At 42.7% G+C, this 25,569-nt stretch overlaps 1 protein-coding gene across 15 annotated transcripts in view; it reads left to right on the top strand.

Annotated features, from left to right (window-relative positions):
- EPB41 (erythrocyte membrane protein band 4.1) overlaps positions 1–25,569 on the top strand; it is a 796,630-nt gene that overhangs the window by 273,061 nt on the left and 498,000 nt on the right. For 14 of the 15 annotated variants that reach the window (XM_085647607.1, XM_085647620.1, XM_085647608.1 and 11 more), the window contains exon 2: positions 11,106–11,585. In XM_085647607.1, coding sequence (XP_085503733.1) covers positions 11,121–11,585 — 465 coding nt within the window. In that variant the 5' untranslated portion in view covers positions 11,106–11,120. The remainder of the gene's footprint in view (positions 1–11,105; positions 11,586–25,569) is intronic. The other variant, XM_085647621.1, reaches the window with a different exon arrangement.

The following is a 25,569-nucleotide window of genomic DNA, read 5'->3' as shown; positions in this document are numbered from 1 at the left end:
TGTGGCAGGGAGGTGCTAGCATCTCCCCAGACAGGATAATGTGGATTGGAACCGGGTGGGTGCACCAAATGTCCTTTCAGAGTTGCACGTAGGCAGCTACAGCGCCTGCATTCTGCATACACCGCTTGGAACCGGTTCAGGGGCATCCTGCCCCTCGCCCAGGCGGGAAACACACAAAGGGGAGAGGGTGTAGCCACCCTTTCCCGCCTCACCACTCATTGGTGGACACTACTCTGGACACTCCCCTAATCTTGGGGATAAAGGAGAATAACGTGGCCCCAGAGCCTCAGATTAATCTTGAACTTTACAGTCTTGACCTTCGACTTGCTGCTGCCCAGCTGACCGAAGAAATCTCCCTTGGGGTAAAGTTGTTACTCCCCTGCTTGGCAGGCACCTGAAACACTGCAAGTGACCCGGTTGGAACCTCGCTGCTCCTATGGACTTCGACGACTTCCAGCACCCTTGAGGTGGGTTTCCTAAGCATCCCAGAGGCCAGTGAGTGTGCACAACGAACCTGAGCACCGTGGACCGCGTGGGTGCCGAGATTCCCAATACCCCAGGACACCGGCTACCTCTTGCGTAGCACACGACCCTGACCAGTGGGGAAGTTTTGCTTTGGCCCATTATTGAGCCAACCACCAAGCAGCATTTGTGCCAAAGATCAGCGCCCTAGCCCCCTCCGGAGGCCCGTGGGCTCCCTTTTACGCACTCCATTTTGCTGCCTTCCGCGGTCCCTTGTCTCTCGACTTGTGGGCCCGAGCGGAGGACAATCTCGACATCTAAGAGTTTCCCTCGTTGCTCCAAGCCTGCTCTACAGTCTCTCCAAAGGAGACCTCTCACAGACCTCGTGGGTCTGCACCAGTAGCTGATTTGTTCATCTTGCGTGGGTTGCGGTTGCCAAGGCTTAGTGGATCCAATCCGGACACTAACACCGCAGCGACCCTCATCCGACGTGGGACAGTCGCCCTCCAGAAGCTGGCCTTCCTTGAAGCCTCCCGGAGCCCGTGGCTGCAGATCCAAGCTACACCTCTTTCCACTTGAAGCACCCGACATTGAAGGGCTCTTTGCTTTGAGCTCCCTGGTCACTGTGCCGTGACCCAGACTCTGTCCCCTCTGCTTTCAGGTTCTTCTCTACAACTTCTACAACTTTAATCTTCACGGCATCATCAACGCTTTTGGCTAGCAGCACTTTTGAACATTTTCCCATTGAAAATCAGCCCGTGACCCGACATCGAAAACGACCGATGCACCCGGCTTCCCTGGGGCAGGTAACAGTGGTACCTCTGTACTCTCGTGGTAGTGGGCTCCTCAAAAGCTTAACTCTAAAGTTTTAACTTTGAACTCCTGCTAGAAGTGTCTTTAATCTGTGTAAATCAAACCGCGACATTCTCCATAGGTTTTAATAGAGATCCCGATAGCAGCTATTTCCACTGCACGCGCCTCCCGTGGGTCCCCTTCCTCATAACCTGGGGTGGATTCTTAAGGGGCCAGCGATCCTAAATGCCCTAGGCATTGTCTGTAGAATTGTCGTGGTTCTTATACCACTTTTTTGATATATGGTTTGGTCCCCCCCTGGGGCCCTGTGACTCCAGTGCTATTTTTTGTGTTTATAAATGCTTGTTTGAATTGTAACTTTGCCACTAGCCTCATAAAGAGACTGTGGGATTCTGTCTAGAATAAATACATATATTTTATATATATACCTGTGTGGGCTACTCTTTCATTTGGTCATTCAAGGGGTTATCTATGGTAAAACAATAAGCTTAACACTCCTTCAAGACTTAGCCTGAAGGCTGCTCTCCACAGCTACCACTAGGATAGCTTTCTTTAAAGGTTGTCTTAAACCTATCTTCAATAAGAGTCGAATTGGACTGGTGCAAGGTGTCCCCTATAACTAGGAGACAGCATATGCCAGGCCAACTTCTCACACGCGCGATCCAGCCCTTCCCTTTAACACCAAATACACACCTTGCAGTGATTTGGTTTTTATCCGGCTCAACAGGAGAGTGAGACCGCTTCAAGTCAAGTCAGAGGGACCCATTAAGCGCACATATCACCCTGAGGTCTCATGGCGCTAGCGTAGACTCTGTGCAGACTGATGATCAGATATGCAGGCATTATAGATGGTCAACCAGGTTTTTAATTCCCTGCGCAATAGCTTATGGTCAAGGATGGAGAGGAGAGCTGCGGAAGGTGCTCCCGGGTTTGGTTCACCTGGACCAGACGGGCTTTCTCCCAAGCAGAGCGACGAGACTGAATTTACGGAGATCGCATAACTGGCTGCAGGCGGTGAGCGGCAGGCAGGATCCCCACTAGTTTCTCTCCCTGGACGCAGAGAAGGCATTCGATGCTGTACATTGGCCCTTCCTGGAGGGGGTCCTGGGGCGCATGGGCTTCGGACCCGTCTTCCGCCAGTGGATGCGACTGCTGTATACGGACCCAATGGCACGAGTGAGAGTAAATGGGGTCACTTCCGGGGATTTCCCTATCTGTAGGGTTACACGGCAGGGGTGCCCCTTGTCCCCCCTGCTTTTCACACTGACAATTGAGGTACTGGCGGCGCTGGTCAGACAGCACCCAGGGATTAGGGGTTTTCGAAAGGGACCACAAGACGAGATGGAGGAAAAAATATCCCTTTACGCAGATGATGTCCTTCTCTATGTTACCCACCCAGCCACGACGATCCCGATAATCTTTTCAGAGCTGGAACGGTACGGTGCCCACTCGGGATATAGGGTTAACTGGCACAAGTCGGTATTGTACGATCCAGGGGGGCTTCCAGACAACGAAGGAAGGGTTTCATTATCTTGGAGTGTTCCTAACGCTTGACCAGAGCGTCTCTTATAGTAAGAATGTCGGAAGGGTTCTTAACAACTTTGTAGAGGACGCTCACAGATGGCGACGGCTGCCGCTTACGATACTGGGGAGCGCAGCCATGTTTAAGATGATGACGCTACCCAGGTTCCTGTACGCGTTCCAAAATGAATATTATCCAGTTCCCAGAAGGGTCTTCCGGGAGATCAACTCGGACGTTCGTAGCTTCCTCTGGTTAGGCAAGCAACCCAGGGTGGCGCTAAAGACCCTGCAGCGGCACCAATATAGCGGGGGGATCTCGCTTCCCAACGTTGAGGCGTACTATTGGGCGGAACACCTAGTGTCCATTAACAACTGGTTCCATGCCCCTGCCATGCACCCATCGTATGCCTTAGAGCTGTTCGCCATGAGCGCACACTCATACAATCACTATCTCTATGGTGGTAAAGGAACGGGACGGTTACTGACGGCAACTAGACTCACCTTGGCGATATGGAAAAGGGCGATCCGGGTGATTGGATGGGATCGGAAATTGACTAGACAAACGCCTCTATGGCACTGCGCGTGGTTACCGGAACTGAATAAGTTGAGAGGGTTCAAACACTGGGATACCATTGGGGTGTCGACGTTGGGGGACGTGCTAGTGAGGGGGGAACTGAAGTCCTTCTCGGTACTTAGGACGGAATTTGGCTTACTCCTCACACAGTATTACAAATATGCGCAGCTGAAGCATGCCTGGAGGGCGGGAGGGCTGCAGACGGCCTCACTCCCGGAATACGCACCCCTGGAGGGGCGCCTGCTGCAGGAACACGTGATAGAGAGAGCGGTTTCCCTCACATATCGGACCCTCATGAACAACATGCCCGACACTCTGGGGGCGCTTAGAGCAACCTGGGAGACAGAAGTGGGTGAGATGGACGATGTGGATTGGGACACAGTTCTCATGCACCCACGAGAAGTGGCGATCAAGTCTCGGCTGCGGCTGATACAATTTAATATCCTGCATTGGACCTATTTTGACAGACTAAGATTGTACAAAATGGGAAGGATAGGGGACACGTCTTGTCTGCGAAGCGGACGGGAAGGAGGGGACTTCTATCACATACTCTGGATGTGCCCACAGATTCAGAAGTATTGGCGAGGGATCCTGGGGGAATTAGGTAAAGTGCTAGAGGTTCCACTGCAGGAGGATCCCCAACTGGTGTTACTGGGCATGACGAACGATGTAGACCTCACTCGCCCGCTGCTGACCTTCTTGGTTCTCACCCTTGTGGTGGCAAAGAGGGACGTGGCGAAATACTGGGGAGTGCCCACGCCACCCTGACTAGAGGAATGGAGGAGGGGTCTCGACCTATACATGGCGGCAGAAAGGGTTACATACAAGGCGCGGGGATGTCCCAAGAAATTTCGCAGGGTATGGTCCCGGTGGAGGAAATATCATGGCCTGGAGGGGGGTCTCTAGAAGGGTGGCTGAGAGGGGGGTCCTGCACAGTTTACGGAATGTATGAGCAGCCCAGGAGCATGGGCGGATGTGAACGGACTCCTTGTATGAAGGGGGAGGGGGGGGGGTGGCCGATAAGCAAAGTGGGTGTGCTGACCAGTGCTGACCTGTTTGTTTGGTTGTTCTTATTTTGTGATAAGGAAAAAACAAAAATGCCAATAAAAATATTAAAAAAAAAAAAAAAAAAGGATGGAGAGGAGATGTGATGGAAGCTTATTCCAGATAGCAGGTGCGAGAAAAGAGAAAGATCTACCACCGTTCCTGGCGGTGCGGATTCTGCGAGGGGTAAGGAGACATTTAGTGCTTGACCTAAGTGTCCGTCTTAAAAAAGGCTCTTGCAAGATTTGGGCATCATACAACCCATAGAATGCTTGGATTGGGTAGGCCCCGTGGTCATAGCCAAGAAAGCTCAAGGGGATAGCATCGGGTTATGTGTAGATTTACGTGACATTAATAGTAACATTTGGATTGAGACACCCCTCTTACGCCGCATCCATCTAATGCTATGCACAATGGGGAAAGCAACATGTTTTAGTGTTCTGGACCTTTACATGGCCTACAACCAGATGGAATTATACCCACATCTAGATGGTTAACTGCATTTACTACACCTATGGTCACATGTATGTTGCGCAGAATGACTATATCCGCTTAACACTGCCTCCTTTCTCTTGTTCTTCTGAAAACACAGTTCTCTATAGTGAGAGTTTCATTTGATGGCCTGTACCAGAATGTAACCTTCAAATCTGTTTGGCTGCACCACTCTCAGCATTGCAAGATATGTGTTAATGGTTATTATTTCTATCTTGGTTAGATAAACTATTAACTCATGTAAAGACTATATATTATTCTATGTAATACAAACCTAATCTAATACCATTTAATATAATAGAGAATCCAGTTTGCCCGTTTTTCAGATTTATTACAGATACATACAAAGAGAAAGCTATTTATTTTCCTGTCTGAATTTCATTTTGCATATGTAAAAATACGAAAAAACAATGTTTTCTTATGGATGATACTCACTACTGTTAATCATGGGTGACAGGCCTTTAGCTGTACAGATTGACACCTGGGGGAGAAGGGGGGTTAAAGAAAGAAAAAATACTTTCTATGAAGTTTAAATAACTGAAGATGCACGGTGTTTTAAACTGTTCTGCAATGCAAATGTTTTCAGATGAATTCAAAGTTCTATAATTTGCTAAAACCAGCGGGACATTCAAACATGAGTGTACAATTATTTCTGTTAATTTCATAGTGTCAAACTATGATCAGATCTGGGTTCATTGTTATCTTTCCATATATTTGGGTCCTTAACACCCCCTCCCCCCCCACCGCCCCAATAACAAGCAATTTGTTTTGAACATATTGTTCATATACTGTGAAATTATTTTGTAAATATTTGGTGGTCTAGTACTTCATAGTAACTGAAAAAATAACTGTTAGTGAAAAATGTATTCAGCACAAGACTGCTTACAACGTTTAAATAACCATTTTGATAATGTATGTATAGACCACAAAATATGTCTTCTTATCGCTGTTGCACAGCATGTTTTTACTTCTCACAATTAGATTTAATAAACGTGTTGAACTGGAGGCCACATCTGTATCAAGCAACCAAGGCCCTAACCCTGAAAATTCTGATTTTTTTTTTTTAACTTGAGAAATGATTGTTTATTGCATGTAATTATCTAAGCTTGTGGCCTTGTGTGTGTGTTAAAAGTCAGTTTGCTGCGTTTGTGACTTCGTTCAAATTAAGTCTAGCAAGGTCTCCCAAGTACTAGTGTAGGGGCTTTGACATATATGATCAGTACAAAGGTTAGTAAATTGATTCTTCTTTAGTGTACCTATGCAGGGCTGCTTGTGTTTTTCGTTCAGGTGATGTTTTTGTTGGTTGTACCACGCACATTATCCACTGAAAAGTCCAGATGAGGCTTTTTGAAAAAGAACCTGGTAGCAGAATGCAAGGTTCAAAGGGAAATGTGGATGTGACTAGGAGGAGAATTAACGTGGAAAAGAGTAGGCGAGCTTTGCATTTTATGAACTTGTATGTTGTTTGCTTGTAACATGATTACAACGGAATTCTAGGTGTGCTGTGAGGTGAAGTTAATGGCAAAGTGCCGGACGTCTGCGTTTCTCTGCCTCCTTGGAGTGAGCCAAGTGGGTCATGCGCACTGTTGAAATTCTCATTTGCCCAAAAAAATCTTGTTCATACCCACTGCAATTTTTTTAAACTTTGAAAAAGCAACGTTGAGTATTTTTCTCGTCTGTCAGTTTTCAATAAGGATACTGCATTTGTAATTTGTTTTATTATATGTTAAGTCTTTAATCGATATATTTAACGATCTTCACCAAATGAGAAACAAACTGTTATGGCTTATTTTGGTCTCGTAATAGTCATACATTCTGGGTCTGTCAGCCTTCTGCAATTTCTGTTGTGACTAAGTTTATCGGTTCTTTCTGCAGTGATTGACATCTTTTTGAAACTGCCAATGAATTAAGAATTTTATTTTCATGGAAACACAAATTGCGTAGCATGGCTTGATTTTTCAAAATTCATTCTGCAATAGATATCTTGACATTATCCCCTATCCAATCCACAGCATCAAATTTAGTGTAAAAATAGTTTATTAAAACAGAACACGTGGTTCCTGGGGCCGACTTTTCAGAACAATGTATCTTGAAAGGAACTTAAATGTGTTCTTTCTGGTTTTTTTTTTTTGTTCATTGGAGGGCCATAGTGATTAGGTACTTAATTTTTTAGACTCTCAGTCAGGAGTGGGCAGCCAGGGCAGTCGATACCCATAAATATATGTATTGCCTTTATAAAATGAGTAGTTGCAAAGTCCAAAAGTATTTCTATTTTTAAAGAATCAATGACATTCACATTTTCATTCCCTTCCACTTTCCCAATGCAGGCTGTAGTACCGTAGGCTATTTCTAGTGGTCCATGGGGTTAGACAAAAGTGCTTTGTATGTTAGGCTGCATACCTTAAGTGTCTACGAGAGATCACACAGGCACAGTGTTCCCCCCTTTTAAGAAACTGGCTCCTCAAGACAGATGTGAGATATGCAAGGTATGTTATGGTAGGTAACATATTTTGAGTAAGGTAGATTTATGTGTATGGTAGTTGGTTATATTCTTGGTAAGTTGGTATGGTTGGTAAGTGGGTTTATGTAGGATTGCTATGTTTTGGTTAACTATGTAAAAAGTTTGATAGATTTGGTATGGTAGTTAGCTATGGAAAGTCTGGTAGGTCAGCTATGGTTGGTAAAGTAGAGCAAGTATGTTGGGTGCAGTAGCTATGTATGGTAATTATATTGGATATGATATTGTAGGTGCAATAGATCAGATATAGTTTTGTTATACAACGTCCGGTACAACAGGCAAGTTAAGTAGTAGTGCTTATGTTTGGTGGTTGGGTATGGCGGGTAGATACAGTATGTATGTATATAGGTAGGTTTGTAATGGTAGTATGGTATGTGTGGGATAAGGTAGGAATGGTAGATTGCTTATGGTAGGTAGTTGTAGCACGTTGGTATGGTAAGCTAGGAATGGGTAGTAGGTTAGGTTTAGGTGGTAGGTTAGGTATGATTAGATTTTGGAGGTAGGTTAGTGATGAATAGATCAATCAGGTTAAGTAGGAATAATAGATAAGTTTGTTATGGCAAGTGAATTGTGGTAGGTTAGGTACTGTAGGTAGGTATGTTGGGTATAGAAGGCATGGTACGTTGGGTTAGATAAAGTAGGTGAAATACAGTAGGAATGGTAGGTACAGGCAGTACAGGGGGTATGTTAGTATGCATGGTAGTTATGCTGGGTAGGTATGGTATTTTAGATATATATGGCAAGTATAATAACTGATAAAAGTGGTATGTAGGTTTGGTAAGTACTGCTATACTTTTGAGAAAGGGACTTTGTGTTGCCTCTATAAGAAAACCTAGGTGTGTGCACATCTTTTTCTGACCGGAAAAATACAGTAACTCTGACATAAGACAGCAAAGTAAATCAAATGAATGCTCAGTTTTATCATAGACTTACACATTCAGACAATAAGCAGTAAACCAGCCTTCAACAATGAAATTGTTGTTGCCCCAGCAAAGTGACTACATCAAAGTGCACACGCAAGGACTTGCATTTATCCTGTAGGTAATTTATTTTTTCAATTGCAGTTTAACGAAAGGGCTACATGATGTAACCATCATCGAAATGCTGTGGCCTTGACAAACTAGCCCATCAAAGCTGCGGCAAACCATGAAAGTTAATGGCTTAGGTGGACTGACGCAAAGCTCACGGTAGCGCAACCTAGTAACTAGAAATTACATCCTGACTCTTTCACCTTATCAGCTTGTGGGTATCCTGCCATTTAATGGCCGCATGAAAAACTGCTCCTAATACTGTTAAAATAGAAACCTTTATACTTTGGTATTACCCCTTCAAGCGTGCATCATGTATAGTATGCCTGCACATATACATGCAGCTTCCTTTCTCTTCTGAAATGTGTGGATCCTGAACCTTCGTTTGTTGCATGCATGCCACACACCTTTCTTTTTGGCAGTAAATACGACCTGTTATGTTCCTTTGGCCCTTCAACTTTAAACGTTCGCCGAAGTTGAGCTTCCAGAAAACCTGGTATGGTCTTCTAGTGTTAGAGTGTTGGCGTGTGCCATCTGTTGTATTTTGAAATGTTGGCTAATGATCTTAATATCTGCCTGGATATTAACAAACGAATCCACATTCCAACAAGAAGCCAAGGATCGAGCTATTGTGTGCCGACCCATTGTACAATTAGGAAGCCCTTTAAAACGAGAAAAATGTATTTGACATTCTGTGAATCTTTTTTCTTTTTTGATTTAGGAGGCAACACGAACTACAGGGTGTTAATAAAGTGTTTCTTGAGATGGAGATCACATCCTCTTGATTTATTCCAGCTAATCTTCAGTTAGTCAGTGATGCGCTCAGTAGATGGTGTTCACGTGTTGCTTTACTATTTGAAAGCCAGACAGGGAAGCCGGTCTGTTCTAAAGAAGCATCCCCATCCGTGTGTCACAATGCAGGGCCCTTTTGGCATCGTGCCTGCCTCCCAACTGCAGTCTAGTTAGTCTGAGGCCTAGTAAGCCGTCCTTGCCATTCGCCAACTGGTTGTTGTAGGAACTTTCCCTTCCCCACTGCTCTCATTCCTCATCCGTCAATATTCAGTGTGAGCTTCTCTGCCTAAACTCGTGAAAAGAGGTTTTGAGCGTTGATGTCTATGGAAATTGTACTGCATTTGACTTGTTTCACCTATTTCCTCTAATATTCTGCTCACGTGGACTGAGGACTGCAATGGTTTTATTGATGACTCCATAAATGTTCTCGGATGGTCCTGTTAATGTTAATTGTGTTATTGGAAATGCGGTTCCATTGTTTAATTTGTCTTGTACTTTTGAAGATGTCATTATTTTCTAATGGTAATGTTTTCTATTTGTAGTGTTTCAGCTATGATTCAGATTTCTGAATGAGGAGCTTGTTGCAATTCTATCACAGTGCAAATAATTCGAATATTGATAAATGCTCACTGATGGAGACACTTGCAGGGATATATTTTTATTTGAGAAGCATAGGTGGTCTGTTATTTTACATGCTCTTCTTTTAGTCTTTCATTAATGCCAATAAGATATTGCAATGTGTCTCAAGGTCACAACATTGCAATAATATGAACAGATCTCTTAATTAATTCTCTGCTGGTCTTTCATCCTTCCTTGTGTCGAGCATTTCCTGCAGTCTCAATTCAGGATAGAAATGGGGCTCGACTTCTGGAGGGTGTGAACAAAACCATGTTTCCACCAAAATGCCTAACAAAAATGCCTTTCGCTGGCCAGTGTGAGACAATCAGAGGTAGGGGCGACTAGGACAGTTGTTGTAGTTACATGTAGAAGCAGTTTTATTCAAGCAGAAAACATAACGCATGCTGGTAAATGCAGAGATTTGGAAGTTGGTACAACTAAGTGCAGCAAGACTAATCTAGAGAAAGCGATTGACTAATCTGTGGTCTTGATAAAAATTTGAGGTTGACCCTCAATGACCCAGGACTAGGTCACAATCTAAGCCAATCCGCCATGAGTATTCTAGGTAGTGATACATCGCTGGAAATAATTGAACACATTAATATGCGTCCAAAACCTGTTATTTTACCCTACAGCCTAAAAGATCAAGATCTTTAATACAGTATAACATGTTCACATAGGATCCTGACACTGCAACCAGCGTTGCCACAAAAAGTAGTGTAATTCACGGGCAGTCATTCCTAACTCTGTATATCATTGTAACATATGGATAGATAAAGGGCCACCATTAACATACAAAATCACCCTGATACTGCAGACTGCAGTGCCTTTTCTTTCACAAGTCCTTTACTCACAATGGTCCCTTTCTACCCCAAGGACACAAATACAAGTCTAGTTCTGTAGACTTAGATAAGACCTAACTCCTGTGAAATGCATGGATGGCTATATGCCCTTTTCTTTTTGTGATTTAGTTAAACAGCATGTTGGTTAGTCTGTGGAGTGAAAGAACACTAGCCAGCACCTGTATTGTCCGTTTTTTAACCCATAATTTAATTTTCAGTAAGGAAATAGATTAGGTACCCAAAATGCTTTTATGTTTAATGATTAATTTAGAGTGTCTGATTTTTATAATACGTCATTACTTTTCCTTTTTTGTATCATGATGTAGGTGCTTTTATTTTGGGATTTACTGCAATTGTAATCTATAAAACATGTTGACTCGTTATTTGATGCTTGGTTGCAGTACCATCACCTTACCATGACAACAGAGAAGAGTATAGTGGCTGATGCCGAGAATCCTCCACAGCAACAGAAACGTGAGGGAGAGAAACAAGAGGAAACTACAGTAGCTAGAGACCAAGAAGTCCCTCCAGATGTGGAGCCCCAAAAAGCTAACGAGGAGCCAAAATTGAGAAAAAAGAAAGTTACAGGCAGTGTTTCAAACAAAGAGGACACACCAGCACACGAAGACCAGAACAAGAGTAAAGACCGGCATTCGGAAGGCAAAGGGTTGTCTCGCCTTTTCTCATCTTTTCTTAAGAGGCCCAAATCACAGGTTGTGGAAGAAAAGGATTCTCAGTCAGCTAAAAAAGTTGACACAGAAGAGAAAGAAGACAACCTAGAAGAGGAAATTTTGCTGAAAGCCCCTATTGCTGCTCCTGAACCAGAACTCAGGACTGACCCCTCTTTAGATCTCCACTCCTTAAGCAGTGCAGAGACTCAGGTAAGATGCAGAATACAACATCAGGAATGTGTGCCCTTTTTATGTGTTTGTTTATACACTCCAACTTGCAGGGTGGAATGAGTCTCGAGCAGAAAAGTATTTTTATTAACAAGTGTGTTTTAGACTGTTCTATTGCAGACATTCATGTATACAACTGATATGGAAAAATGCCCCATGGGTGATGTTTAGTCTCTAAAAAAAGGTTCTTTAGAAAAGATGTGATATTTCAAGTTTTGAGGGTGAAAGTAAGCATAAGTTGCAAAAGATACTAGACGTTACTTTTCAATTGCGGGAACGTGTTTCAGAAAAATCTACATTCAAAAGAAGAGTGGCTTGTAGTGTGTAGTAAAATAGGTTATGTACATTTCTTCAGGTCCCGTATAGGAACCTTTAAAGAAGAAAGAAGCAAGAACAAGTAGGTTTCAACAAATGTTGGTCCCAAATAATGGGAGTTAATAAATCTGTAGACAAAAAGAAAGTCTGTACATTAGTAAAGCACAGTTCTCAAGATTTACGGTCAGCCATGCCTTGTGTTGTCCCTGAAGATTCTGGGTAATCTGTATGGTCATACTGGAGGCCTCTACCTGTACGATGTTGTTTGGGTTTTATTTACTCACTAATCAACAACAAATTCTCCTCTTTAATTGAATATAGGCATAGCTGACGGACCGGATAATCTACCCACAGTAATATTCATGTGGATTGCTGGACAGTTCTGTGGCAGCTGTGTTTTTGATCGGCGGCAGAAACTGCTTCCCTTCCATTATCATGTAAGAGAGAGGTTGTGAAACCCAACCACAAACAGTGTGATTCTACCTCTTCATTAAATTAACAGCTAATTAGCCTGAGTGACAACTGTGCCAAGGTCTATTCTGAACTAACTCTAAACCATCTGAATGAATGGATAGTTGATGATTTTTTTCCCTTAAGAAAAGAGACTTCAGGGAATGTCACCACTGCTTTGTACTAGTCATTTGCACGAAAGTCAGTAGAACAAGTAACAAACTTATGCTGATGTTTGACTGTCGCACAGGTTTTGCTTTGGTAAATGTGAAGATTGATTGAAGAAATTATCAGAGATGAATATTTCAATAGGCCTTCTTTCACTTCTTCGAGCTCTCCATTCCTCTAATTGGGCACCAGTGGAGTTGATTGACGTGTATATTGAGGAGTTTTTCCTTCATGAATGGCTTGAAGCAGGGTTGTGTCTTAGCACCAGCCCTGTTTGCCCTGTTTGGCTGATCTTCCACGAAGGCTGTCTGAGACAGTCTTTCTCCCCGAAAATAGATAGTGTGCATTTTCGCTGTTTATTGCTTATGGATGACCTCGTCCTAATGAATTGCACATCGATTGGATTTAAGCTAATATTGCCAGATTTTGGTTCCTATTGTCTCGAAAAATCACTTGACCTTAAATCCAGGCAAAACTAAAATTATAGTCTTTTGTAAAGAGAGCATAATGATTTCATGGTATCTGGGCTGGCATCCTTGTGGCAGGTTCATATGGTACAGCATTATTAGACTTAAGCAACAAAGTCTCCTAGGATACCTTGGAAAAACGCATGTGGAAATGTATATAGAATCATCACACACTGTGATCCAGTCAGTTAGACTTCAGCTCACTTTTCCTTCTCAGTGCGATCTTGCTAACGTGAGTCCTCTAAGATATCTCCACTCACTTTTGGTCAATCAGTATAACCTCTTTCAGACTAGTGTAGCCAAGAATTCTAAAGCAGCAAACATAGGTGGGCTTCCTCAACAGTGATACATATATGGGCCAACATCTCAAATTAAAGATTGTGGTTATGTGGAATCCAGGATGTCCATCTCCCTAACATGAAAATTCATTACGTGTGGAGGGTTGTTTTTCCAAACATCTCCCTATTACCTGATCAAAAAATGAGAACTGAGATTTTCAAATTCAGAATAGGATGTAATTCATTGTTATCGGTCCAAGGTGTGGCATCCAGAATACAAAGAATAAGGGGAAATGCTGGTGTGTCTTGAATGTTAAATGCACATGCTTTTATGTTCTACTGCATTGTTCTTTCACAATAGCCCTGCAATGTCGGTTTTAAAAAACATTACTTCTAAAATACAGTGCAAAGACTCTTTTAGCACTGAGTGTTTTGGCGGAATACAATTTTGTCTAGCTTTTAGTTTAGATAATTTTTTACTACTTTGAAGAAACAATGTACATTGACTTGAATTCAGTAAGTTAAGATCAAATCTTATCTAATTTTTATTGTTTAATAGACAATGGTCTCTGGTCTTAATAAACATTATAAACCTTACCTGCACACCGTACAATGCATTACATTTTCAGAAATATCATGGATTGTAGTTGAATGGCTTGTAAAAGAATATTAAATTCACTGGAGCGAATAGGTTTTATAGCAAAAGAGTTTACATGTAAAAGAGGTACAATTTTATATGTTCAGGGGTTGGGGTGAATGTGTAGTACAAGGTTTTAGATACAAGCTCACAAGCTGAATTTTCAGTGGTAGAAGGGTATTGGTAGTACAGCACTCTGATGGAAGACCTGGAAAGAGCCTACATGCATCACTAACTGGATTTCCTGTTAAAACCTACGAGTCGCAGGCAGAGATGAACATTGACTTCCTAAAATCCTACAGCTCTATTTTGGGAGAAACCAGAACAGATACCTTTTTTGTAGTAAGTATTTATCGTCCTGTAAAATACAATACCATTTAAAGAAACATGAAAATAAAAGTTGGAGGTGCCTGACAAAATAAACCTGAGGATTTAATTGGTTAGGGTATGCTTGGTCAAATAGCCAACATTATGAAAGACAATCGCAACTTCAAGTCTAACACATTTTTATTATGAAAAATAGCAAAATAGTGATATCGCAGCACAGAGAGAAAAGGCTTTGCCTTTCCAAAGTGATTGAGCATATAATGCTAGCCCCTCTCTAGCTTGCCTCACTGTCATACATTTTCTTCACAGAATCAGCAATAGGAAAGTTTGTGTGACACAACCCAAAACTTGAACACTGAGAGAAAGCTAGTGCTCAGCTTTAGCACGAGAATCATGGAAAAATACTTTGAAACTAAGACACATGGAGGGAGCTCCCGTGCTGACAAAAGTAGAGTCTGTAGTCTTGCTTTGGAGTGGCAAGTAAGAAAGTGAGGCTAGCGCATATCAAAAGCAAGAATGTCTTAACTATTAGATAAGTACAACATAGGTATACGAAAGGCCTGCCGGTTACTGAGTGTGGAAGTTGTTACTGCAGTATTAAATCATTACATGACAGTAAAACAATTTTATACCATTAAAAATGCAAATCCTTTTGATCCACCTACTTAAAGAACTAGTTAACAAAGGATTACTAAGTAAGTCAACATAACTATTCCCTTTTAAATTTCTTTTAAGGATTATCTAATCAGAAACTCCAATGGTAACAAATTTCAGCTAAGATTGATCTTTCATGCTTCATTTTTGTTTTCAAATTCCAGACAATAACATTGTATCACCTTGATTAATTCTTCCAGTGCAGCTTCCCTGTTAACTAAATAAACTGTTTTCAAGTTTCTATTTATTCTAGCGATTTTCTTTTTATTTCTAATCTTAAGATTTGGTAACATCTGAGTTTTCAACATTTGTTTCTTTCCTTTGGTTAATATTGGGATAACTTTACTATTGTCTTTATGAAATTGATAAAGACAGGAATTTAATTCTGTTCATTGCATTAGTTAATTGCTTCTTCTCTGGTGATTGCCATGGTGCAAATGAATTTTTTGAGAGGTATGCAGCTACTTAAGTTGGATCAGCTAATTTATCTAGGTTCCATTAAAAAAACCATACTTTGCCTATCTGCTGGCTTTTAATGGACAGGATTGAATGGGCAGTTGAGAACAATCAAAAGTTTCCATATTAACAAGCCTGTCAAAACAGTAGCTGAATTGATTTAGTAGGGCTTCGGAGTAGGAACCTGGGGTCACAATCTGCTTGGAGGTTAACAGATGAAAGTAATCATTTATAACCCTCCACAGGGAGCAATCAAGATATTAGTAGGAATATACGGAGATGATTTTATTAAAATAAAATTAATAAAAAATGAATCTAGTAAATAAGTTAAATCAGTAATGTTCTTTCTGGCATTAATTTGTAGATTTAGATTTTAGATTTACTCACCGCTACCCTACCTTCCAACCAGTTAATTATTGCCCTCAGCCACATAAAGTACCTTCAAAGAAACACTTAAAAAAAAAAAAATATATATATATATATTTAAGTGAGACTCCCACGTAGAGCATATCAACCTACTTCCATCCATGCTCCATCAGTCCATATCCAACTGATCCCATCCTGTTGCTCTATTTCCTTTCTATGGCAAGAGGCAGAGATAGACTTTCCTGTGTCGCTTCCTTTCTTTGTAGTGAAACTAAATACCGTCCCAAGGTCAAGAGAAAGTAATTTGAATTCACACCGATCCAGATTCCAATCCACTAACACTATTCAGTCCCTGTACGCGGGGAATATACACACAATAATTGTATTACTCAAATTCAACCAGACCTAAGAATGTAATATCAGACGGCTTTATTCATAGGCTTAAAAAGTCTTGTTAAAACATTTCCAATCACAATAAAAAACAGTCAGATTCAATAATTCCTAAACATAAAAATCTAATATACTTTACTACAGTACCTCAGGAATACAGTAAGAGCTAATTAACTGTTTCCGTGAAATAAATATGTGGATCATAAAAACAGAAACATCTCCTTACAGTGAAATCACATTATACACAAAAAACCTACATAATGGCCTTCTTCATTTGCTGTTCTTCTTCCAGGCGTGGCCGTTTGGATCTTATTAATTGGCTTTTTGATTGACAAAAAATAAATGAATCTTGCTTCCATTTTCCACATGCCGTTATGGCTTTTGGCAGTGTTTGAGCACAGGCTGCAAATTTCAGTATCTGACTTGCATCAGCCCTGCATTCTGTGCATGGGTTAACTAGCAATCTATGAATTTGTCTCAAAGTCAGATGCTAGTCTTGTCCGTGCCTGAGAAAAAGTCCAAGCTGCTGTTGATCCACTGTCCTTCATTTAGAGGGATCACTTTCTAGGGGTACTCAAATATTTACATCTTGTGAGGAGAAAGTGAAGTTGCAAGATTTGTAACCCTGCAGGATCCGTTGACGTTTTTAAATCAAAATGTCTGTCCAAGGAGAATAGCTGGACTTGCGTTTCTAGGCTTAATACATTTTATCACTGCTTTTTGAGTGCGTGAAAGTATTGAGATGATCCAGGTCTATTTCCACAAATATTACCTACTCAAAGAAATGGAGTATATTCTGCACATTGAGCCTTTGAAAAAAATGCAATCTCGGTTACACACATGATGTTCATGGCATATTCTCATATTTGCTTGATCTGGCAATTACTTGGCTGCAATGTTTAGAACATGTGGTAGCTATTCCATGGCATCAAAAGAAATGTAATTTAGATCTTTGTTCTGGCTTAATAGTTTGAGTTCTTTAAATGATTACTCACTGAATGCCTTCTGATTAAACCTCCTTCTTTGAAGATCACTTTATTGGTATACGGCACGTATCACCCTATCAAATCTGCGTATTTCTGTACTATAACTCTTTGCAGTGAAAAAGTTGTTTACTTGGCCTTTGAGGAACTATGTACCATGTTCCATAGTGATCGCATCTTTCAGCCCATAAGTGTGCCCAAGTTCTGTTTCAATTGATCAAACGGCTTAGATGCCAATATCCAATTATTCAATGCTTATGCCTCTGCCAAAAAAGGTCAAGCAGCTGTTAAGGTTCGTGGTTATCAGCTGACCGGTTGGCAATAGGGAAGTCTAAAAGTGTTTTTCAGTAACTTCTTTCTTGACTTTGGTGTGTCAAAAGAAACCAAAGTGGCACAGATGGTGTTCTAAAACCTCTTCAAAAGATAAAACATATCCACTTCCCTCCCAGGTATTTGTCACTTGCCATGCTATTAAAAAGGTAAGTCTTTAAACTTTCCAGAGCTGGAGAAAATTATTTACCTGTCTGTAAGCATAGTTCTCTAGCATTGATATCCTTTATGGATTCACAAGCTATTCCCCCGTTTCTTATAATGAAGGTTAATTATATTTCATTTGTTAAAAATGTTCTTTGGGATGGAGCTAATGTGGTAAGCAGGATGACACAGTTGACTGAAAGCAAGTCTTATTAAAGTTAGAAAAAACTGTAAATGAAGTGTTTAATATGCTTTCAGCAGAATTCTTTTTTGATTTTCTGTAGCATTAACATAACAGGAGAAATGGCAAGCAAATTCAGTCAAATAAGCATTTACGCATTACATATCTATTAGCATTGTCTTAGATTATTAACATTTGTCTTTTGCTCAAAGATGCAGTCATTGCTCATGTATGAACAACACAGTATAAACATTGGTCCACAATGGCCCTATTACTCTGTTCATCTGATGTTTAAGAATAAGGGATTTTGACGTCTGTTTGTACTGGGTTGGTCTCGTATTTATTAATCTTATTGGTATTTACCTTAATCACACGCTGCCTGAGTGAGCAGTCTGCTTGATCCAATTCAAGAAATCCCTATATAGCCAATAATATTAAATTACAAATAAGCTATCAATGGGGGATTACTTCAGTTTTTTTTGTATTGCCTTCATTATTCTGTTCACCCGTAGCGATTTTTCTCGTTCTTTTCATTACTTTCCTTTGTAGTATTACGCTTTAAGTCCCAGCCCAGTTCTTCACCTCTGCTTCTCATCTCAAAATGTGTGGGCCTTTTATTGATTTCCAAAAGACTGCTATTTGGCTTTTTGCTAGTATCATCGCAAGATCTTTGTATCTGTAGCACTTACTTCAGATGAGGCCTAACAGCCAGGTCTCGTTTAACTCGATGCAATAGCTTCAGTACATCTTTGAGTCCCTCCCAGTATGGTACTGTAACCTACCTCTGTGGTCTTACATCTGGTACAGGATGAGTCTGCCCCTGGATAAATGCTGCCTATTTCTTTGGGAATGAGTAAGTATTCTTTGTATGATGCTGTGCTGTAAAAATTCTAATGTAACGCTTCTAGGTGCTTTGTGTGCATAATTAAAAATCAGATTCCAGTCCAGCTTGTTTGTCTCTTTGAATATGTCAATTGCCCATTTTTCTGTACAATTGTCCTGGTAATACTCTGCTCTTTTGAATGCAAGGTAAATAACAACATTATTTTCATCTCTGTTCCTGGTGTTAATATTTAATCACCTACATCATACATAGTAAGCTTCATCCCAACTCATCCTTCCTCCACCCCTTGCTAGTTGTCTTAGTTGTTCATCTATTAAACTGCATGTCCAGCACTTACCTGCAGATGACCAAAAGCCTGGACAAAGTTCTGTAAGTGTTTCATTTCACCAGACACAAAACTCATACTGATTCAGTGCTATTACTCAGCCTTATCTCCACATATCTACTTTTGGCCCCTGGCTGAAACATGAAAAGACCCAAGAGAGGCTTGGTGAGGGTGTATGCTGTTTTCAACCATGGTCTCTTTAACTTTCAATAGGTTTAATTGGTTTTATAATCATGAATTACCTGAGGTAGGCATTCCCAACTAACGTAACCCAATTGCACCCCTGCCCCTCTCTCACCTTTCATCCCTGAACCCTTCCTACCCATCTAAGACGCACTTCATTGGCAGATTGTTTTGTCTAATTGTTACTAATCAGTTAATCTCATTAACTTTCCTGTAGAGGAGATCACGGCTGCATTCTTTTAATCCCAGGGGGCTCAATCATGTGAGGTTCCCTTCATCACGATTTAGGTAGCTCAAAACTGGTCCCTATTAGCTTATTAAATTTGTGGTTTTTATTATTCGCATCATACACCAATATCTCATGTCCTAGCAGTACCCACATTTTCTGAAGCCACTGATTGTAAGTCAATATGATATCTTGTCCCCAAAATGCTAATATAACGTTTCACAGCCAGGAGTAACTCCAATATTATTTTGCTTCTTGTAAAGTGTAATAGATGTACCCCTTCTGCTGGTTTTCCTTGAAGGATTTTCTCTCTGGGTTTTTTCCCTTGCATAACCGCAGTCAGTAACTTTCATCAGAAGTGCCAGATTAGGGCAGGGCAGAGTATGTGTAGTAGTGTGCCTAACCCATTTTGATCTAGTTGAAGTATTGAGGGATATAGAGGCATGGAAGGTCCAAACCTAAATTAGTCATCCACCCATAACAGGGAAGGAAATTGGACCTTGTAATACAATATCACGCGTATCTAGGAAAGTGTTTGAAGGATCTGGTGGAAGGATCTGGTGGCTATAATCTAACCAAGGATCTTGTAATATTGATTTAGCATTGATAATTCAGACTAATAGTCCATAAACACCTGGTGTATCTCTTCCTGTGAGTACACCTTGTCCTCGCTAGTGGCATGAATAATCGTAAAGTATGTATCCCTTAGTTCAGGCCTAGAAAGCCATGCCAATATCTTCTCTGTTCATCACCCTCTGCCCGATACCTAGCTAAATAGTCCTTAAACTTGAAGCATCCCAACCTTTCATAAGATGAGCATGCTTTATCCACTTCAAATCTGTCACACATGACCTGGTCCCTACTGTCCACATGCTCCAGGTTTCTCATTCTTATTCTTAGTCACTTATTTCTTGCTTTAAAACACATCTTACTCATGGCACTATCTTTATACAGTGTCCCCTCATAACGACTTCTCATTCTACCAATTCATTTGGCGCCATCCCAATATTTACTTTGAGTAATGAATTATCTACTCTGATCGTACCTCTAAATGTGCTCTGGCTTGCAACCTCCTTGTAGGTAAACTCTAATGGTGTGCCTCATTGAGGTGTCATGAATATGGGATTATGATCAAAAAATCTTTTACAAAGGTATCCAGCTGGGTAGACTAGGCTATGTATACATGTTGAGCATACTATTCTTTTTGATCTGATGTGTAGACTGAGTACTGGTGAATAAAAAGATTTCTCCTCACTTTTAGGGAAATGGCCTCCATGTATGTACCAGTCCCCAATTTGTCAGAGTCGCTATTAGAATGGGCTTCCTTGATCACTACAGAGAGCGGAAAAAATGGATGAGATCTATCCACTTTTCAGATCCCTTCTAATAATTATAGGTGTATGAGGCCAAAATGACAAGTGTTGATCTTTCATAGAATTCAGCTTGTTCAATTTTGAGACCATTAAAGCTAGCTAGTGCCATTCGCTGCTTATTTAGTTTGGCACCTACTGTAGTGAAATGTTTTTTCCATGGTTATTTTAGCTGCATTGAAGGGACCCCTGACCCTAGCCCTCTGGTCTAATCCATATTAAGGTCCCTCTTGCATATGACAAAAAGCCTGTACACAATTGTCTCATCCAGCTTTTTTAAAAATCTACACACCACCTCTCGTGTGAGATGTCTTTCTGGAAGTATACGATACGGATGTTGTATTATAGCTTTTGGAGAAATTACTGCTAATATTCCACCTGCAGCTAATAGGGTAACCCATATGGAACAGTCACGTTGTTCAATGTCTCCACTGTGTATAGAAGAAAGGACCAATAGCCCTAGTAATAGTGCCAGTCTTCCCACAGAGACATCAATAAGGACATTAGTCTAGTCCATGGTATAACCTCTTGAATTCAAACTCATTTTAGTGGGTCAGGAGCAGAAGGGGATACATAGCATTCTCTGCAGCCTACCAGTCAGGGCCCCCATTCAAGATTAAAGTATATACGAGGCATTTCAGTAGCCAATCAACACTTAAATGCCATGCCTTTGAAAGAACATACCAACTCTGATTTCAGGGTCTTATAAGCCCCAAGTACCATAGTGGCAGAGAGTCCTAAATCATTTTCCCACCTTGGTAGATTATTTGTTTTGTCACTATCCTGGCAAGAAGTATGTCTGTTTTCCAGTGTCATAGGAATTTCCAAAAGTATTAATGAATTCACCTTAATGATGTTTTTCCTGCAATTCCATCACTGCTGCGACTGTATAGTTGTTGTGATGGTTTCGTTGCCTGCCCATATCTCAGTCCTTTGCGTTGTAGGCATCTTCGGTTATGCAATACAAGGCTTGAAATTTCCAGTCTCACGCTTCCTTGGGCTCAGTGAAAAAATATGATTTGTTTTCATTCACTTTTCAGTAATTATTTGATATTAGATTGTCAACTTGTGTCTAGGCAGTATGTTGTACGTCTTATGTTTGTCGAAACTACTTTTTAACTACCAGAGCTCTTGATTCTGGCCTCTTCAGTCTCGCTATGTATCTACTTCATTCCTTTTAATTCAATCACTATTTCAGTGTTCCACAAACCCCAGGGTGATAGTATGTCAGCCTTTCATAACTGAATGGAGCAGAGGGGGTTAAACAAGGCACCATTCAACATACTTTATTCCAGGTCTTTTATTAAGTTTAATTACCTACCTCTAAATATCCTTCTTAGGACATGTGACCATGCCACCTCAAGCCAATCGTTGCCATACCGGCATCCATGTGGGGCTAACTTGCTGTCAGGGGTTGCCTCACATCTGTGGGGTAATCTGCCTCATGTGCTTAATTACATTTCTGTGCACTCTACCTTCTCACCCATGTAGTCTCCTTAGTTATTTTTCATTGCCATTACCAGGCTGTATGCTAACTCAACTCTAACGGGACGACTGAAGGAGATAGACACAGTACTCAGAGGAACAAGGCAGCTTCATGAGTGGTGTTTGCACCTGCTGTGTCCCTTGTTGTGCTGCACTGCATTTACTATACCTTTGGGCCTCCTCTCTGGCTCATGTTGCCTTGCCCCAACCTCTCTTCTTTGTTCCCATTGCTCTCTTCTGCTTGCAGACCTCTGTGCTGTTGCCCTCTTCTTGTAGTCCTGGGTTACTGATGGTCTTGGCAGCCTTCCTCCTGGATGACATTTTTGACATTCCTGTAGGGGCCACATCTTCCAACTTCAGCCTGGCCGTTCTACCGCCATCTTGGTTCTGCATTTCTAATAAGGCTTCTCTGGCATCCATTTATCACCTCCTCCCATGACTACTACTTTGCTCTGTGTGCTGATCCTCTGCTGTTTAACACTAGAATTAGGCAAGTACAGTCTCTGTCAATACTAAAATGTTGACTGTGACGGCTTAAATTGGGGCAACAGATAGTTAGCTCATGAGGTTTCATATTTCTTCATGAGCCACAGGCCATGAGTCTCAATGATGTTGTGATAACTGTTTGTTCGAGGCATATGAGCTGCAGATTACACACTGTGCATAGATCGCCATCTGGTGTTGGGCCCGGATGTTTGCAGTTGTTTTTCCTCTTGGAAAGTCTTTGGAAGTCACGAGGTATGGGACTCCTCCTTTGGATCGTATTGCACATGGGCTTCGGCTCCATCCTCAGTTTTTTTCCGCCATCGGGTTCGGATGTGATCTTCACGCTCCGGTTCCGAACAGTTTGCAGTTCTCCAATCGACGCGCAATCCTCACCCCTTTTCGCGGTATTGTTTTCGATCGCGATCCCCTCACTCGACGCGGCTCTCATCGATCAAGACCTTCGATTCCAGTCGTAGACGACGGCCTTCGGGCCTACCCAAGCTCCGGTCCTGGCTAATGGAAAGGACTCCCTTCAAGAAGTGCCCTCGATGTGGGTCCAAATTCCCCCACACCGATCTTCACGAAGTATGCAACCTCTGCCTCTCCCCTGAACACGAGGCTCGAGACTGTCCGGCGTGCAAATCCTTCCGGTCCAAGAAAACCATTCGAGACCGAAGGGCACGAAGAACTATGGCACACTCGTCGACGGCGATCCCAGACGTCATCGGAGAAGGCGTCGACGCTCCGGAAGGACAACACACCGACGAAGGCCTAGTCAGCGCCGACGAAGCCGACGATTCAGATGTGGAGGACATCACTCCGGCACAGAGGGTCGTGAGTACCGAAATCCACCCCTCGACGGCATCGAGAAAGGCTTTGGTCACGCCTTCGCCTCCGAGCCTAGGCACGACCAAGAACACTCCTTCCCACACCACACCTTCGGGACCGGTAAAGAAGCTTATTAAGCCTTCCGGCGGCTCGGGCTCGAGCCAGCCCACCGTCGGTGCCGCGAAACACTCCTCCGCACCGACGCCGAAAAAGAAAATGGCTGCCTCCTCGGCACCGAGCTCCTTACCGAAGCACTTGGCGCCAAAAACCAGCTCAAGCTCCTCAGTACCGACACCGTCCCCCGAACCGAGCAAAAAACACAAGGCCACCGACACCCATATCTCAAAGCCGAAAACCATCTCGGAGCCGAGTAATCAACCAGCACTTTCGAAGCCGCATAGTGCAAAGCAGCGCACTAGTGCAGACTCAAAAACCAAAACACCTACGGCCCGATGCCTTCGGCACCGACGGACAGGCCACTCTCTGAAGAACTTTTTAAGCCCTGATCCATTGCAAAAAACACTGGTCAAGGATCCTAAAACTGGACATTTGATGCTCAGCATCAAAAAGAGACAGCTGGACAAGCCTGCCCCAGCTCCACCTCCAAAAGACTTTGCTACTTCCCTTCTGAGAATACCTTCGCCCCCTCCACCACCCCTCCACCTCCTCCTCCACCGCCTCCTTCTCCCCCCCCCCCCCCCCACCTCATCATTCCCCCACACCCTCTCCGGATGATGGCAATGATGATGTCTATGATGACATAGGGGACGAGCCCCATGACCAACCTACAGGGGACCCCACTCCGACAGGCTCCCCAGACCCATGGGACGACTATAACTTTCCTGACATTCCTAACGTCCCGCAGGATGATCTCTACCCTTCGAGACCATCTCCACCAGAAGACTCATTGGGGGTTCAACCACCTACTCCAGAGGGCTGCACAGTACCACGGTGTGGACCTCCATACCGACCCCGTGGAGGAGGACTTCCTCCTTGATACTTTTGACATGACACGCAGGGCCACCTCCATGCTGCCCATGCTTAAAGGAGTTACCAAGCACGCGCCGGAGGTCTTTAAAGATCCAGTCAGAGCCAGGGTCGTCAACCCTCGCATAGACAAAAAATATAAGGCCGCCCCTACAGATCCTGCCTACATCAGAGGGCCAGCACCACTAGATTCCCTAGTAGTGTCTACAGCACGTAAGCGAGCAAACTCCCAAGCATCAGGCGAAGCACCACCACCTGATATAGAGTCGAAACTCTTGGACGCATCCGGCAAGCGCACTGCATCCCAGGATGCCACCATATGGCGCATCGCAAATACACAAGCGCTTCTGGCAAGATACGACGGGGCCCATTATGACGAACTAGAAGCCATAATGCAACACCTCCCTGACCAATATAAAAATAGAGCCAATGAACTCATTCAGGAGGGCAAAACCATCACCAATACCTCCATCGGCTATGCCCTAGATGCAGCTGACACCGCCTCTACGGCAATTAACACCAGCGTCGTCCTCCGTCGCCATGCCTGGCGAAGGATTTCAGGTTTCAAACCAGAGGTGCAAGCTTCCATCCCGAACCACCCTTTTGACCAGGAACATCTGTTCGGCCCAAAAGTAGATGAGGCCCTGGAAAAAATGAAGAAAGACACAAATGCGGCGAAATCTATGGGAGCCTTACAATCATACACTCCCAGGCGCTCTTTTCGCCGCTCTTCCTTTCGAAGCACATCCAGAGGCTACTCCTCAGACAGTGCTTCCACTTCCTATAAAGCCCCTACCCAATCCACCTTTACAAGGGGTTACCAAAAAGGCGGCTACAGAGGCAACAATAATAAAGGCAGAGGCAAGACAAACACCTCCCGCTCTGCCTCCACCCCTGCCCAATGACTTCCCTCCACTCCCCCCTAGACCATCCCACTCCGGGGACAGACTCCACAATTTCCTTACTGTCTGGACTGCCATCACCTCAGACAAATGGGTAACACAAATAAATCGGTCAGGCTATTGCCTCGAACTAACATCTACCCCCCCAAACATTCCACCCAAACATCGCCCAATGTCACAGGAA

The sequence above is a fragment of the Triturus cristatus genome, chromosome 3_2 (assembly GCF_964204655.1).
Source record: "Triturus cristatus chromosome 3_2, aTriCri1.1, whole genome shotgun sequence".
Taxonomy (NCBI): domain Eukaryota; kingdom Metazoa; phylum Chordata; class Amphibia; order Caudata; family Salamandridae; genus Triturus; species Triturus cristatus.
The sequence above is the reverse complement of the archived record's forward strand: the minus strand, read 5'-3'. Positions and strand labels throughout refer to the sequence as shown.